Genomic DNA, 17,839 nt, shown 5'->3' on the forward strand with positions numbered 1-17,839 from the left:
ATGCCTCTCCTCTTCTTCTTCCTCCATGCCTCTCTTCCTTCTTCCTCCATGCCTCTTCTTATTCTTCTACCATGCCTCTCCTCCTCTTCTTCCTCCATGCGTCTCCTACCCTTATTCCTCCATGCCTCTCCTCGTCTTATTCCTCCATGCCTCTCTTCCTTATTCCTCCATGCCTCACCTCTTCTTCTTCTTCTTCTATGCGTCTCCTCCTCTTATTCTTCCATGCCTTTCCTCCCCTTCTTCCTCCATGCCCCTCCTCTTATTCCTCCTCCATGCCTCTCATCTTCTTCCTCCTCCATGCCTCTCCTTTCTTTCTTCCTCCATGCCTCTCCCTTCTTCCTCCTCCATGCCTCTCCTCTTCTTCTTTCTCCATGCCTCTCCTCTTATTATTTCTCCATGCCTCTCCTCTTATTATTTCTCCATGCCTCTCCTCTTCTTCTTCCTCCATGCCTCTCTTCCTTCTTCCTTCTTCCTCCATTCCTCTCATCTTCTTCCTTCTTCCTCCATTCCTCCATGCTTCTCCTCCCCTTCTTCCTCCACACCTCTCCTCTTCTTCCTGCTCTATGCCTGTCCTCCTCTTCTTCCTCAATACCTCTTCTCTCCTTCTTCCTCCATGCCTCTCCTCTTCTTCTTCCTCCATGCCTCTCCTCTTCTTCTTCCATGCCTCTGCTCCTCTTCTTCCATGCCTCTACTCCCTTATCCCTCCATGCATCTCCTCTTCTTCTTCCTCCATGCCTCTCCTCCTCTTATTTCTCCATGCTTCTCCTCCCCTTATTCCTCCATGCCTCTCCTCTTCTTCTTCCTCCATGCCTCTCCTCTTATTATTTCTCCATGCCTCTCCTCTTCTTCCTCCTCCATGCCTCTCCTCTCCTTCTTCCGCCATGCTTCTCCTCTACTTTTTCCATCCTCTCTTTATCACCCTGTGGTCCCTTGACTCTCCCTCCTTCTCTTTCCCCCTCCTTCCTTCACTGGACCCCTGCCCTACTCCCCCCTATCTCCTGCCCTCCACCTTACATACTCCTGTACCCTGTCCCCACCCTGCAGATTCCCTATGACGATGAGGAGATCAGGAGGGCTCTGATTGCTGTCCATGACTTTGCTGTTCCTCAGATTAAGGTGCTCTTTTCACTCATCTGTCCCTCCCTCTGTGATCACTCTCTGGTCTGTCTAACTCTATGGTCTCTCTGGTCAGTCTAACTCTATGGTCTCTCTGGTCAGTCTAACTCTATGCTATCTCTGGTCAGTCTAACTCTATAGTCTCTCTGGTCAGTCTAACTCTATGCTATCTCTGGTCAGTCTAACTCTATGGTCTCTCTGGCCAGTCTAACTCTATAGTCTCTCTGGTCAGTCTAACTCTATGCTATCTCTGGTCAGTCTAACTCTATGCTATCTCTGGTCAGTCCAACTCTATGCTATCTCTGGTCAGTCCAACTCTATGCTATCTCTGGTCAGTCCATCTCTGTGAAATGGTTAGGTAGTTAGCGGAGTGCGCACTAATAGCGTTTCAATTGGTGATGTCACTCGCTCTGAGACCTTGAAGTAGTTGTTTCCCTGGCACTGCAAGGGACGTGGCTTTTGTGGAGTGATAGGTAACGATGCTTCGTGGGAGGCAGTTGCTGATGTGTGCAGAGGATCCCTGGTTCGAGCCCAGGTATGGGGCTATGAGAGGGACGGAAGCAAAACTGTTACATTTGGTTATTCTGTCTCTGATCACTCTCTGGTCAGTCTAACTCTATGATCTCTCTGGTCATTCTAACTCTATGGTCTCTCTGGTCAGTCTAACTCTATGCTATCTCTGGTCAGTCTAACTCTATAGTCTCTCTGGTCAGTCTAACTCTATGCTATCTCTGGTCAGTCTAACTCTATGGTCTCTCTGGCCAGTCTAACTCTATAGTCTCTCTGGTCAGTCTAACTCTATGCTATCTCTGGTCAGTCTAACTCTATGCTATCTCTGGTCAGTCCAACTCTATGCTATCTCTGGTCAGTCCAACTCTATGCTATCTCTGGTCAGTCCATCTCTGTGAAATGGTTAGGTAGTTAGCGGAGTGCGCACTAATAGCGTTTCAATTGGTGATGTCACTCGCTCTGAGACCTTGAAGTAGTTGTTTCCCTTGCACTGCAAGGGACGTGGCTTTTGTGGAGTGATAGGTAACGATGCTTCGTGGGAGGCAGTTGCTGATGTGTGCAGAGGATCCCTGGTTCGAGCCCAGGTATGGGGCTATGAGAGGGACGGAAGCAAAACTGTTACATTTGGTTATTCTGTCTCTGATCACTCTCTGGTCAGTCTAACTCTATGATCTCTCTGGTCAGTCTAACTCTATGATCTCTCTGGTCAGTCTAACTCTATGCTATCTCTGGTCTGTCTAACTCTATGCTATCTCTGGTCAGTCTAACTCTATGGTCTCTCTGGTCAGTCTAACTCTATGGTCTCTCTGGTCAGTCTAACTCTATGGTCTCTGTCATCAGTCTAACTCTATGGTCTCTCTGGTCAGTCTAACTCTATGGTCTCTCTGGTCAGTCTAACTCTATGGTCTCTCTGGTCTGTCTAACTCTATAGTCTCTCTGGTCAGTCTAACTCTATAGTCTCTCTGGTCAGTCTAACTCTATGCTATCTCTGGTCTGTCTAACTCTATGGTCTCTCTGGTCAGTCTAACTCTATGGTCTCTCTGGTCAGTCTAACTCTATGGTCTCTCTGGTCTGTATAACTCTATAGTCTCTCTGGTCAGTCTAACTCTATAGTCTCTCTGGTCAGTCTAACTCTATGCTATCTCTGGTCTGTCTAACTCTATGGTCTCTCTGGTCAGTCTAACTCTATGGTCTCTCTGGTCAGTCTAACTCTATGGTCTCTGTCATCAGTCTAACTCTATGGTCTCTGTCATCAGTCTAACTCTATGGTCTCTCTGGTCAGTCTAACTCTATGGTCTCTCTGGTCAGTCTAACTCTATGGTCTCTCTGGTCAGTCTAACTCTATAGTCTCTCTGGTCAGTCTAACTCTATAGTCTCTCTGGTCAGTCTAACTCTATGCTATCTCTGGTCAGTCTAACTCTATGCTATCTCTGGTCAGTCCAACTCTATGCTATCTCTGGTCAGTCTAACTCTATGCTATCTCTGGTCAGTCCAACTCTATGCTATCTCTGGTCAGTCCAACTCTATGCTATCTCTGGTCAGTCCATCTCTGTGAAATGGTTAGGTAGTTATTCGGTGCGCACTAATAGCGTTTCAATTGATGATGTCACTCGCTCTGGGACCTTGAAGTAGTTGTTTCCCTTGCACTGCAAGGGACGTGGCTTTTGTGGAGTGATAGGTAACGATGCTTCGTGGGAGGCAGTTGCTGATGTGTGCAGAGGATCCCTGGTTCGAGCCCAGGTAGGGGCTATGAGAGGGACGGAAGCAAAACTGTTACATTTGGTTATTCTGTCTCTGATCACTCTCTGGTCAGTCTAACTCTATGATCTCTCTGGTCAGTCTAACTCTATGTTCTCTCTGGTCAGTCTAACTCTATGATCTCTCTGGTCAGTCTAACTCTATGCTATCTCTGGTCTGTCTAACTCTATGCTATCTCTGGTCAGTCTAACTCTATGGTCTCTCTGGTCAGTCTAACTCTATGGTCTCTCTGGTCAGTCTAACTCTATGGTCTCTCTGGTCAGTCTAACTCTATGGTCTCTCTGGTCAGTCTAACTCTATGGTCTCTCTGGTTAGTCTAACTCTATGATCTCTCTGGTTAGTCTAACTCTATGATCTCTCTGGTCAGTCTAACTCTATGGTCTCTGTCATCATTCTAACTCTATGGTCTCTGTCATCAATCTAACTCTATGGTCTCTGTCATCAGTCTAACTCTATGGTCTCTCTGGTCAGTCTAACTCTATGGTCTCTGTCATCAGTCTAACTCTATGGTCTCTGTCATCAGTCTAACTCTATGGTCTCTCTGGTCAGTCTAACTCTATGGTCTCTCTGGTCAGTCTAACTCTATGGTCTCTGTCATCAGTCTAACTCTATGGTCTCTGTCATCAGTCTAACTCTATGGTCTCTGTCATCAGTCTAACTCTATGGTCTCTCTGGTCAGTCTAACTCTATGGTCTCTGTCATCAGTCTAACTCTATGGTCTCTGTCATCAGTCTAACTCTATGGTCTCTCTGGTCAGTCTAAGCCTTCTTCTGCTGAGTGTTTTAATCTATAAAGATGCTTCTCTCCCTCTCTGACTCATCCATCTCTATTCAGTGTCTTGCTCTGTAACTACTCTCTGTACCTCTGCAAAACTAGTCCAGAACAAAGCCAAACTAAAATCTAGGAGCACAAAACATCTCAGGTCCTTTTATTGCTGAATACTGAAGCTCATGTTTGTAATTTCATTTAATTAATAATCTCCTCGGTATGTTGTATACATTGGTTGTTGCCTCATCTCCTTCTTTTCCTGGAGTAGATTGGACAAGGGGGAAGGGCAGAGCTTCCTCCCATCGATGGTCCGACAGACTCAGAACGTGGACCCATCCTCCCTGTACCCATGGGCATCCGACCTATCCTCAGCCGCTACCGCATAGAGGTGAGACAACACTCCATGTCTAGGGAACAGCACTCAGAGAGGGTATACAACTACAAGCTAGAGGAAAGAGAGAAAATAACCCAAAGATAGAAACTGGAAGGTGGAGGACACAGGTCCAGGTGGTGGAGGTAAGGGGAGATCAAGTCAGAGATCAAATGGTCTGATCCAGTCTGATATGTTGTGGTCCAGGTTCTGTTCTGGGGCCTGAGGGACCTGAAGAGGGTGAATTTGGCCCTGGTGGACAGACCCAGGGTGGACATAGAGTGTGCAGGGAGAGGAGTCCAGTCTGCTCTCATTCAGAACTACAAGAAGAACCCCAACTTCAGCACCCTCGTCAAGTGGTTTGAGGTGGTGAGTAGAACCTGGTCAAATCTCGATGGTCTTTCAGACAATGAAAGACCGCAGATACTGTACATAAAGGCAGCAAAAATTAAATGTCCTCTCACTGTCAACTGCGTTTATTTTCAGCAAACTTGTGCAAATATTTATATGAACATAACAAGATTCAACAACTGAGACATAAACTGAACAAGTTCCACAGACTAATAGAAATTGAATAATGTGTCCCTGAACAAAGGGGAGGTCAAAATCAAAAGTAACAGTCAGTATCTGGTGTGGCCACCAGCTGCATTAAGTACTGCAGTACATCTCCTCCTCATGGACTGCACCAGATTTGCCAGTTCTTGCTGTGAGATGTTACCCCACTCTTCCACCAAGGCACCTGCAAGTTCCCAGACATTTCTGGTGAGAATGGCCCTAGCCCGCACCATCCGATCCAACTGGTCCCAGACATGCTCAATGGGATTGAGATCCGGGCTCTTCGCTGGTCATGGCAGAACACTGACATTCCTGTCTTGCAGGAAATCACGCACAGAACGAGCAGTATGGCTGGTGGCATTGTCATGCTGGAGGGTCATGTCAGGATGAGCCTGCAGGAAGGGTACCACATGAGGGAGGAGGATGTCTTCCCTGTAACGCACAGTGTTGAGATTGCCTGCAATGACAACAAGCTCAGTCCGATGATGCTGTGACACACCGCCCCAGACCATGACGGACCCTCCACCTCCAAATCGATCTCGCTCCAGAGTACAGACCTCAGTGTAACGTTCATTCCTTTGACGATAAACACAAATCCGACCATCACCTCTGGTGAGACAAAACCACGACTTGTCAGTGAAGAGCCCTTTTTGCCAGTCCTGTCTGATCCAGCGACGGTGGGTTTGTGCCCATAGGCAACATTGTTGCCGGTGATGTCTGGTGAGGACCTTACAATAGGCCTACAGGCCCTCAGTCCAGCCTCTCTCAACCTATTGCAGACAGTCTGGGCACTGATGGAAGGATTGTGCGTTCCTGGTGTAACTCGGGCATCCTGCACCTGTCCCGCAAGTGTGTTGTCCAGATGTACCAATCCTGTGCAGGTGTTGTTACACGTGGTCTGCCACTGCGAGGACGATCAGCTGTCCGTCCTGTCTCCCTGTAGCGCTGTCTTCGGCGTCTCACAGTACTGACATTGCAATTTATTGCCCTAGTCCTCATGCCTCCTTGCAGCATGACTAAGGCAGATGAGCAGGGACCCTGGCCATCTTTCTTTTGGTGTTTTTCAGAGTCAGCAGAAAGACCTCTTTAGTGTCCTAATTGTTCATAACTGTGACCTTAATTGCCTACGGTCTGTAAGCTGTTAGTGTCTTAACGACTGTTCTACAGGTGCATGTCCATAATTGTTTATGGTTCATTGAACAAGCATGGGAAACAATGTTTTAAACCCTTTAAAAATGAAGATCTGTGAAGTTATTTGGATTTTTACGATTTATCTTTGAAAGACAGGGTCCTGAAAAAGGGACGTTTCTTTTTTTGCTGAGTTTATTGAATGGATTCAAGCTGGTTTAAAACTGACCTTAGATCTTGCGTATAGGCCAGGGCAACTTCCTAACTCTCTATGCGAACCCTGACCTTTGCCCCCTGACCCCATCAGGACCTGCCAGAGAATGAGCTCCTTCACCCTCCTCTGAACGTCCGGGTGGTGGACTGCAGAGCGTTTGGCCGCTACACCCTGGTGGGTTCCCATGCCGTCACCAGCCTGCGACGCTTCATTTACAGCCCCCCAGACAAGACACACAACAACTGGGCCAGCGCAGGTAGGCCTACTCACACTCTACTACTTTTTATTTATATTACAAGAGATTACATTTTTGTATTGATCTGGGGAATCCAAACCATGTATTTATACTATTTGAGTATATACATTTGTTGATATACTGTATAGTATCAGAATCTAATCTTCAAAATTATTTTCAACAGTTTGTGATTTCCTCTCAGACTGACTCAGACCTGCATATGAATATGAATTTTCTATTGCTTTACTCACCTTGATGCTTCCTGGCTTTTTCCCACTCCTGCTCTCCTTCTATCCCACTCTCTGGGCCAATCTGTATTCTCTCTCTCTCTCTCACTCTCTCTCTCTCTTTCTCTCTCTCTTTCTCTCTCTCTCTCTCTCTCTCTCTCTCTCTCTCTCTCTCTCTCTCTCTCTCTCTCGCTTTCTCTATCTTTCTTTCTCTCTCTCTCTCTCTCTCTCTCTCTCTCTCTCTCTCTCTCTCTCTCTCTCTCTCTCTCTCTCTCTCTCTCTCTCTCTCTCACTATCTCTCACTATATCTCTCGCTCTCGCTTTCTCTATCTATATTTCTCTCTCTCTCTCTCTCTCTCTCTCTCTCTCTCTCTCTCTCTCTCTCTCTCTCTCTCTCTCTCTCTCTCTCTCTCTCTCTCTCTCTCTCTCTCTCTCTCTCTCTCTCTCTCTCTCTCTCTCTCTCTCTCTCTCTCTCTCTCTCTCTCTCTCTCTCTCTCTCTCTCTCTCTCTCTCTCTCATTCCATTTCTTTGTTGTGTCCTGTTCCTCCTCGGTCACTCCCCTGACCCCTTTCAGCTAGACTGATGAATGGCTACATGGTCCTGACCAACGGGGGGTCCCAATCTCGCCCCTGCTCCCCTTACTCCCGCACCCCACCCCGCACCCTCTCTCGCCCCGCAGGTGATGTCACAGTCAACATGGATGCCGACCCCTCAGTCAGGAAGATGGACACGGTGGTCAAGTTAGACGCTGTAAGCTTTTACACACGTGTCTCTGACGTTTATCACCTTTGATTTCCTATTTTTGGAATGAAAAGGACAGAAGTAGAGATGCCCTCTCCTGTGTGTGGTGTAAAATCTATTCCTGTTTTGTTTAGATGTATATATTTTGTGTGTAATTTGGTGTTGTTTTGTGTGACCCTCCCCCTGTAGACGTCTGATGCAGTTGTTAAAGTTGATGTGGTAAGTCCTGGTATGGAACTGTTCCCCAACGTTTGAAAGAGCTTCACAATGTGGACAGACATCAATGCACACCTGTAACATTTATCTACTATGCCAGTTAGCACATAGTTTATCAGACGATCCCTCTTGTACCCGCAGAACGAGGAGAAAGAAGAAAAGAAGAAGAAGAAGAAGAAGAAGAAGGGAGAGGTGGAGGAGGACGATGAGACAGACGAGAGCATGCTGGACTGGTGGTCCAAATATTTTGCTTCCATAGAGACACTGATGGAGGTGAGAGATCGATTCTGTTCTATTTTATTCTGTTAAATTCTATTCTATTCTATTCTATTCTATTCTGTTCAATTCTATTCTATTCTATTCTGTTCAATTCCATTCTATTCTATTCTGTTCAATTCTATTCTATTCTGTTCAATTCCATTCTGTTCAATTCTATTCTATTCTATTGCTTTATGTTCCGTCTCGTAGGAATATGGTTGTATTCTGGAAATAGAGTGTTTGAGTAGTTCCAATAAGAGAACTGGAGTGTTCTAGAATAAAGTCAGTTCCATGTGTGTCTTGTGGGGATAGTCCTGATGTGTAGTTGTTTTTCCCAGATCCTCAGGGCTCAGGAGGCAGCTCTGGCTGAGGCAGAGGAGAGGGAGGACCAGGAGATAGCAGCAGAGGGAGCAGGTAAACACTGCTGGTGCTGAGCGTCAACACAGAGCATCTGTTGGCTAACATGTCTCTCAGAATGACAGGATTCTGGGCCAGCTCTGATTGGTAGATGAGAAGGGGAGTAGTGTATGGGTTTGATGTGTGCTTTTTGAGATGAATGAGCTACAGGATCAGAGTGTCTATCTCTGCCTGCTTGCGGACTTTTGGAAGGGCACCAGAGTAGAGTATAGCATGTGAAGGCATTGTATGCATTGCACATCCTCCTCACTCTCATCATTCATCCCTAGCACCTCCGACCCAATTACCCCTCATCCATCACCACCTAAATTGGAATGAAAACATAACCTCATATCATACCCATCGACCCCTCACACCAGCATGACCAACCCTGCCGTGCACTACCATGAAAGTTGGCTGATAAACTGAACCATTAAGGAATGCAACATTTGCTTATATGCTTATAAAGCAAATCAATCCCTTTGTCCCTTAATCCCCTGATTTAACCATAAAGGATGTGGATACATCTAATACATCTATACATCTACTAATTACCACAAACTCAATTTTAAATGAAAGTCTAAAACTTTGAAAAAATGTAAATGTCTTGTTTACCAAATTCCTATTAAGATATTCTCCCAGAATTAGAAAAAAAGGATAATGTGGTAACAGACAGACAGACAGACAGACAGACAGACAGACAGACAGACAGACAGACAGACAGACAGACAGACAGACAGACAGACAGACAGACAGAGGAACCAACTAACAGACAGACAGACAGACAGACAGACAGACAGACAGACAGACAGACAGACAGACAGACAGACAGACAGACAGACAGACAGACAGACAGACAGACAGACAGACAGACAGACAGACAGACAGACAGACAGACAGAGGAACCACCTAACTAACAGACAGACAGACAGACAGACAGACAGACAGACAGACAGACAGACAGACAGACAGACAGACAGACAGACAGACAGACAGACAGACAGACAGACAGACAGACAGACAGACAGACAGAGGAACCAACTAACAGACAGACAGACAGACAGACAGACAGACAGACAGACAGACAGACAGACAGACAGACAGACAGACAGACAGACAGACAGACAGACAGACAGACAGACAGACAGAGGAACCAACTAACAGACAGACAGACAGACAGACAGACAGACAGACAGACAGACAGACAGACAGACAGACAGACAGACAGACAGACAGACAGACAGACAGACAGACAGACAGACAGAGGAACCAACTAACAGACAGACAGACAGACAGACAGACAGACAGACAGACAGACAGACAGACAGACAGACAGACAGACAGACAGACAGACAGACAGACAGACAGAGGAACCAACTAACAGACAGACAGACAGACAGACAGACAGACAGACAGACAGACAGACAGACAGACAGACAGACAGACAGACAGACAGACAGACAGACAGACAGACAGACAGACAGACAGACAGACAGACAGACAGAGGAACCAACTAACAGACAGACAGACAGACAGACAGACAGACAGACAGACAGACAGACAGACAGACAGACAGACAGACAGACAGACAGACAGACAGACAGACAGACAGAGGAACCAACTAACAGACAGACAGACAGACAGACAGACAGACAGACAGACAGACAGACAGACAGACAGACAGACAGACAGACAGACAGACAGACAGAGGAACCAACTAACAGACAGACAGACAGACAGACAGACAGACAGACAACAGACAGACAGACAGACAGACAACAGACAGAGGAACCAACTAACAGACAGACAGACAGACAGACAGACAGACAGACAGACAGACAGACAGACAGACAGACAGACAGACAGACAGACAGACAGACAGACAGCCTTACTTACTTACTTACTTACTTACTTACTGACAGACAGACAGACAGACAGACAGACAGACAGACAGACAGACAGACAGACAGACAGACAGACAGACAGAGGAACCAACTAACAGACAGACAGACAGACAACAGACAGACAGACAGACAGACAGACAGACAGACAACAGACAGACAGTTTTGACAGACAGACAGGACAGACAGACAGAGGAACCAACTAACAGACAGACAGACAGACAGACTCAGACAGACAGACTCCAGACAGAAGACAGACAGACAGACAGACAGACAGACAGACAGACAGACAGACAGACAGAGGAACCAACTAACAGACAGACAGACAGACAGACAGACAGACAGACAGACAGACAGACAGACAGACAGACAGACAGACAGACAGACAGACAGAGGAACCAACTAACAGACAGACAGACAGACAGACAGACAGACAGACAGACAGACAGACAGACAGACAGACAGACAGACAGACAGACAGACAGACAGACAGACAGACAGACAGACAGACAGACAGAGGAACCAACTAACAGACAGACAGACAGACAGACAGACAGACAGACAGACAGACAGACAGACAGACAGACAGACAGACAGACAGACAGACAGACAGAGGAACCAACTAACAGACAGACAGACAGACAGACAGACAGACAGACAGACAGACAGACAGACAGACAGACAGACAGACAGACAGACAGACAGAGGAACCAACTGACAGACAGACAGACATTCATTTCAGACAGACTTTGACACTTTGACAGACAGACAGACAGACAGACAGACAAGAGTTTCCATTATTTTGACAGACAGACAGACAGACAGACAGACAGACAGACAATCACTCAGACAGACAGACAGACAGACAGACATTCAGACAGTCCAGAATGGAACCAACTAACAGACAGACAGACATGTTGATTGACAGACAGACAGACAGACAGACAGACAGACAGACAGACAGACAGACAGACAGACAGAAGACAGAGGAACCAACTCCAGACAGACAGACAGACAGACAGACAGACAGACCAGACCAGACAGACAGACCAGACAGACAGACCAGACAGACAGACAGACCAGACAGAGGAACCAACTAACCAGACTCAGACACCAGACAATCAGATAGACAAAGACCTGATGACCTCCAGACAGACAGAAGACAGACAGACAGACAGACAGACAGACAGACAGACAGACAGACAGACAGACAGACAGACAGAGGAACAAGAACAGGAACAGACAGACAGACAGACAGACAGACAGACAGACAGACAGACAGACAGACAGACAGACAGACAGACAGACAGACAGACAGACAGACAGAAACAGACAGACAGACAGACAGAGGAACCCAACAGACAGACAGACAGACAGACAGACAGACAGACAGACAGACAGACAGACAGACAGACAGACAGACAGACAGACAGACAGACAGACAGACAGACAGACAGAGGAACCAACTAACAGACAGACAGACAGACAGACAGACAGACAGACAGACAGACAGACAGACAGACAGACAGACAGACAGACAGACAGACAGACAGACAGACAGACAGACAGACAGACAGACAGACAGACAGACAGAGGAACCAACTAACAGACAGACAGACAGACAGACAGACAGACAGACAGACAGACAGACAGACAGACAGACAGACAGACAGACAGACAGACAGACTTACTGACAGACAGACAGACAGACAGACAGACAGACAGACAGACAGACAGACAGACAGACAGACAGACAGACAGACAGACAGACAGACAGACAGACAGAGGAACCAACTAACAGACAGACAGACAGACAGACAGACAGACAGACAGACAGACAGACAGACAGACAGACAGACAGACAGACAGACAGACAGACAGACAGACAGACAGACAGACAGACAGAGGAACCAACTAACAGACAGACAGACAGACAGACAGACAGACAGACAGACAGACAGACAGACAGACAGACAGACAGACAGAAGACAGACAGAGGAACCAACTAACAGACAGACAGACAGACAGACAGACAGACAGACAGACAGACAGACAGACAGACAGACAGACAGACAGACAGACAGACAGACAGACAGCCTTACAAGTTGCCTCTGTCTTACTTAGGACAGACAGACCAGACAGAGACAGACAGACAGACAGACTTTGACCAGACAACAGACATGGGCCAACTAACAGACAGACAGACAGACAGACAGACAGACAGACAGACAGACAGACAGACAGACAGACAGACAGACAGACAGACAGACAGACAGACAGACAGACAGACAGACAGACAGACAGACAGACAGACAGACAGACTTACTGACAGACAGACAGACAGACAGACAGACAGACAGACAGACAGACAGACAGACAGACAGACAGACAGACAGACAGACAGACAGACAGACAGACAGACAGACAGACAGACAGACAGACAGACAGACAGACAGAGGAACCAACTAACAGACAGACAGACTTATTTACTTCAAATACAGGTGATTACAAATACAGGTGATTACAAATACATGTGATTACAAATACCTGTGATTACAAATACAGGTAACTGCCAAAATAAAGGAAGCACCAAAATAATGTGTCTTAATAGGGTGTTGGGCCACCACAATCCACCAGAACAGCTTCACTGCACCTTCGCATAGATTCTGTCTGAAACTCTATTGGAGGGATGCAACACCATTCTTCCAAGAGAAATTCCATAATTGGTGTTTTGTTGATGGTGGTGGGAAACGCTGTCTAAGGCGCCACTCCAGAATCTCCCAGAAGTGTTCAATTGGGTTCAGATCTGGTGACTCAGATGGCCATGGCATATGTTTTCACGCCATTCAGTGCCCTGTGGATCGGGGCAATGTCATCCTATGGGGGGGCATAGCCATGGAAGCAAAAATAATGGCCTGCCCAGCATTTTTATACATGCCTGAAGCATGATGGGATGTTAATTGCTTAAGTCATTTCAATATACTTTGTACTTTGTATGTATTTACTCAAGTGTTTCCATTATTTTGGTAGTTGGCATTATTTTCCATTTTAATCACTCAAGATGTAATGGAATTCAGTAGTCCTGGCAATGGATGGCCAGAGGGGTCAAATGTCAACTTTCATGTTGATTGACATCTGGGGTGTTGTGTCGTGTCCATCCATTCGTCCCTCTTCACACCTCCCTCACCACCTCACTCCCCTCATCCTCCTCCTCCTCCTCCTCCATTAATTCCCTATTCACCCCCCTGCCCCCCTCCACACCCCCTCCTCCACTCCTTCCACTCACACCACAATCAGATATCAAACCTGATGACCTCCCTGTAAAAGGCTCCAAGGGGAAGGAGAAGAGCCGAGACAAGAACAGGAACAAGGAGAAGAAGAAGAGCCACCATGCAGGAGAGGAGACAGAGAAACACTCCAGCAAACCCAAAGTGGACGAGCTGCTGGTCAGTAGAGATTCCACTGGACACACACACACACACACCTTGTTGTTCAGAGTGTGTCTGATACCATTCCACGTGTGTGTGTGTGTGTGTGTGTGTGTGTGTGTGTGTGTGTGTGTGTGTGTGTGTGTGTGTGTGTGTGTGTGTGTGTGTGTGTGTGTGTGTGTGTGTGTGTGTGTGTGTGTGTGTGTGTGTGTGTGTGTGTGTGTGTGTGTGTGTGTGTGTATTGTCCAGGTGTACAACAAGGAGCTGGAGGCAGAGTATGATAACTTTGAGGACTGGCTCCACACCTTCAACCTGTACAGAGGGAAGGCAGGGGACGACGATGAAGCAGCCCTGGATGACGACAGAATCGTGGGCAGATTCAAGGGCTCCATGTGCATGTACAAGTTGCCTCTGTCTGAGGAGATCACCCGGGAGGTGGGCTTTGACCCAAACATGGGCATGTTCCAGAGCATTCCACACAATGACCCTATCAACGTGCTCGTGCGCGTCTTCGTGGTCAGGGTGAGTGACACCCCTAACCTCTAACTTCTAACCATAAACCAAATCTTCCCCAGGTTGTTGCTCCTAACTTCAGCGACCTAATCATGTATTCTCATTCAACTCACTTGGTAAAATAAGGGTTCAATAGATTGTAAGTAAAAGCCTAAACCATTCCACCCACCAACACTGTATTCCAGGCCACAGACCTCCACCCTGCTGATGTGAATGGGAAAGTGGACCCCTATGTTGTCATCAAACTGGGCAAGTCAGAGCTGAAGGATAAAGAGAACTATATCTCCAAACAGCTCAACCCTGTCTTTGGCAAGTGAGTGTGGATGGATACTTTCGTTGCACATTGGTGCTGATTTAACAAGCCAACTCATATAGAACATTGCAGTCAAGTGTATTGAAGCATTTCTGTACTCTTGTAACTGGCATAGATGCAGTGGCAGCGCAATCTATAAAAGGTAGCCACTTCTTATTTCAAATGTCATCCCTACTCTCTCCATCTCTCCCTTTCTTGTCTATTCCCTCCCACTCCTATTCCTCCCTCCCTTCCTCCCCCTGCTTCCCTCCCTCCACTCCCTCCACCTCCTCTCTCAGGGCGTTTGACATGGAGGCTACGTTCCCCATGGAGTCCATGTTGACAGTGTCAGTGTATGACTGGGATCTGGTGGGCACTGATGACCTCATCGGGGAGACCAAGATCGACCTGGAGAACCGCTTCTACAGTAAACACAGAGCTACCTGTGGCATCGCTAACAACTACTCTGTGTGAGTTCCTGTCTGTCTATGTCATTCTGTTTTACGGTCCGTTGTCTGTCTGTCTGTCTGTCTGTCTGTCTGTCTGTCTGTCTGTCTGTCTGTCTGTCTGTCTGTCTGTCTGTCTGTCTGTCTGTCTGTCTGTCTGTCTGTTAGTGTTAGTTAGTTAGTTGGTTACTCTGTCTGTCTGTCTGTCTGTCTGTCTGTCTGTCTGTCTGTCTGTCTGTCTGTCTGTCTGTCTGTCTGTCTGTCTGTCTGTCTGTCTGTCTGTCTGTCTGTCTGTCTGTTAGTTAGTTAGTTAGTTAGTTAGTTGGTTACTCTGTCTGTCTGTCTGTCTGTCTGTCTGTCTGTCTGTCTGTCTGTCTGTCTGTCTGTCTGTCTGTCTGTCTGTCTGTCTGTCTGTCTGTCTGTCTGTCTGTCTGTCTGTCTGTCTGTCTGTCTGTCTGTCTGTGTTAGTTAGTTAGTTAGTTGGTTACTCTGTCTGTCTGTCTGTCTGTCTGTCTGTCTGTCTGTCTGTCTGTCTGTCTGTCTGTCTGTCTGTCTGTCTGTCTGTCTGTCTGTCTGTCTGTCTGTCTGTCTGTCTGTCTGTCTGTCTGTCTGTTAGTTAGTTAGTTAGTTAGTTAGTTGGTTACTCTGTCTGTCTGTCTGTCTGTCTGTCTGTCTGTCTGTCTGTCTGTCTGTCTGTCTGTCTGTCTGTCTGTCTGTCTGTCTGTCTGTCTGTCTGTCTGTCTGTCTGTCTGTCTGTCTGTCTGTCTGTCTGTCTGTCTGTCTGTTAGTCTGTCTGTCTGTCTGTCTGTCTGTCTGTCTGTCTGTCTGTCTGTCTGTCTGTCTGTCTGTCTGTCTGTCTGTCTGTCTGTCTGTCTGTCTGTCTGTCTGTCTGTCTGTCTGTCTGTTAAGTTTATACCTCTGTCTGTCTATCTGTTAGTTAGTTAGTTTGTTCCTTTGTCTGTCTGTTTCCCCCCAAAATGTTAAGAAACTAGAAAATAAAGTAAATATCGACAACAGTCTGGTGTTGTTGTTTGTTCCTGGTAGACATGGTTACAATGTGTGGCGTGACCCGATGAAGCCAAGTCAGATCCTGGCCAAGCTGTGTAAGGAGGGCAAGCTGGACGGCCCCCACTACGGTCCCGGGGGCAGGGTCAAGGTCGCCAACCGCGTCTTCATGGGTGCCACAGAGATTGAGGATGAAAATGGTATGTTTTTGGCCTAAAGTATGATACATTTGTGCTGTTGAAAATATATTTATTAAGCTTTGCCTACATTTAGAGACCTGACATTTACTGTGCGTCTGTGTGTGCGCGCGTGCGTGTGTACAGGTCTGAAGAAGCAGACAGACGAGCACCTGGCCCTGACGGTGCTGAAGCACTGGGAGGAGATCCCCAGGGTGGGCTGTAAACTCATCCCAGAACACGTGGAGACAAGACCCCTACTCAACCCTGACCACCCTGGCATTGAGCAGGTCACACACACACACTCCTACTTATTATTAGTATAACGTTATTATAAGTGTTCATCTGGAAGTAAGAGTTTAATTCATTTTGATCACATTTGAGTTAATTGATAATATAGTGCCTTATGAGGGTAAAATAATTTATAATATTGGATAATGAAGCTGTTATGAGCTGTTATAACCTGTTATGACCTCTGTTTAACCCCACAGGGGCGGATTGAGATGTGGGTAGACATGTTCCCCATGGACATGCCAGCACCTGGACCCGCCATCGACATATCACCACGTAAACCAAAGAAGTATGTCATGTCTGGGGCCGGCGGAAGTGTCAGAGTTCAGTCAGTGTACACTCTTAGAAAAAAGGGTTCTCAAAAGGTTCTCCTATGGGGACAGCCGAATAACCCTTTTAGGTTCTAGATAGCACCTTTTTAGTGTAGGTACAGCATTGGAGTCTGGTGGGAGGAGCTATAGGAGGACGGGCTCATTGTAATGGCTGGAAGGGCATAAATGGAACAGTATCAAACACATCAAACAAATAGAAACCACATGTTTGACTCCTTTCCATTAATACCATTCCAACAATTACAGTGAGCCCATCATCCTATAGCTCCTCCCACCAGCTACTTCTGAGGTACAGTATATGTTACACATTACCAGATAGATCAAGGCACAACATAAACATTTGATTGACGTTTTGCTTCTTATTTATGATCCTATATGAAGTGATGTATATATTTGTTTCAAAGCAGAAGGATGTAGTTTTCCTACTTATACCCCTTCCATATATTATGTGGTAGGTGTTGTATCTTATTAGAATAGGTTGGTTATCTAGTGGTTTTCTGTGGTAGGTGTTGTATCTCATTAGAATAGGTTGGTTATCTAGTGGTTTTCTGTGGTAGGTGTTGTATATCATTAGAATAGGTTGGTTATCTAGTGGTTTTCTGTGGTAGGTGTTGTATCTTATTAGAATAGGTTGGTTATCTAGTGGTTTTCTGTGGTAGGTGTTGTATCTTATTAGAATAGGTTGGTTATCTAGTGGTTTTCTGTGGTAGGTGTTGTATCTTATTAGAATAGGTTGGTTATCTAGTGGTTTTCTGTGGTAGGTGTTGTATATCATTAGAATAGGTTGGTTATCTAGTGGTTTTCTGTGGTAGGTGTTGTATATCATTAGAATAGGTTGGTTATCTAGTGGTTTTCTGTGGTAGGTGTTGTATCTTATTAGAATAGGTTGGTTATCTAGTGGTTTTCTGTGGTGTTGTATATCATTAGAATAGGTTGGTTATCTAGTGTTGTATATCATTAGAA

At 46.3% G+C, this 17,839-nt stretch overlaps 1 protein-coding gene across 8 annotated transcripts in view; it reads left to right on the forward strand.

Annotated features, from left to right (window-relative positions):
* The window catches only part of LOC123995267 (otoferlin-like), a 121,561-nt gene that overhangs the window by 92,897 nt on the left and 10,825 nt on the right, over positions 1-17,839 (forward strand). For 5 of the 8 annotated variants that reach the window (XM_046298752.1, XM_046298751.1, XM_046298758.1 and 2 more), the window contains exons 27-41: positions 1,045-1,116; positions 4,421-4,540; positions 4,730-4,891; positions 6,513-6,675; positions 7,456-7,631; positions 7,812-7,841; positions 7,980-8,111; positions 8,435-8,510; positions 13,691-13,839; positions 14,071-14,343; positions 14,520-14,647; positions 14,926-15,096; positions 16,117-16,277; positions 16,401-16,543; positions 16,745-16,833. In XM_046298752.1, the coding sequence (XP_046154708.1) occupies positions 1,045-1,116; positions 4,421-4,540; positions 4,730-4,891; positions 6,513-6,675; positions 7,456-7,631; positions 7,812-7,841; positions 7,980-8,111; positions 8,435-8,510; positions 13,691-13,839; positions 14,071-14,343; positions 14,520-14,647; positions 14,926-15,096; positions 16,117-16,277; positions 16,401-16,543; positions 16,745-16,833 (2,045 nt within the window). The remainder of the gene's footprint in view (positions 1-1,044; positions 1,117-4,420; positions 4,541-4,729; positions 4,892-6,512; positions 6,676-7,455; positions 7,632-7,811; positions 7,842-7,979; positions 8,112-8,434; positions 8,511-13,690; positions 13,840-14,070; positions 14,344-14,519; positions 14,648-14,925; positions 15,097-16,116; positions 16,278-16,400; positions 16,544-16,744; positions 16,834-17,839) is intronic. The other 3 variants (XM_046298757.1, XM_046298759.1, XM_046298756.1) reach the window with 2 other exon arrangements.

Source organism: Oncorhynchus gorbuscha, linkage group LG14 (assembly GCF_021184085.1).
Source record: "Oncorhynchus gorbuscha isolate QuinsamMale2020 ecotype Even-year linkage group LG14, OgorEven_v1.0, whole genome shotgun sequence".
NCBI lineage: Eukaryota > Metazoa > Chordata > Actinopteri > Salmoniformes > Salmonidae > Oncorhynchus > Oncorhynchus gorbuscha.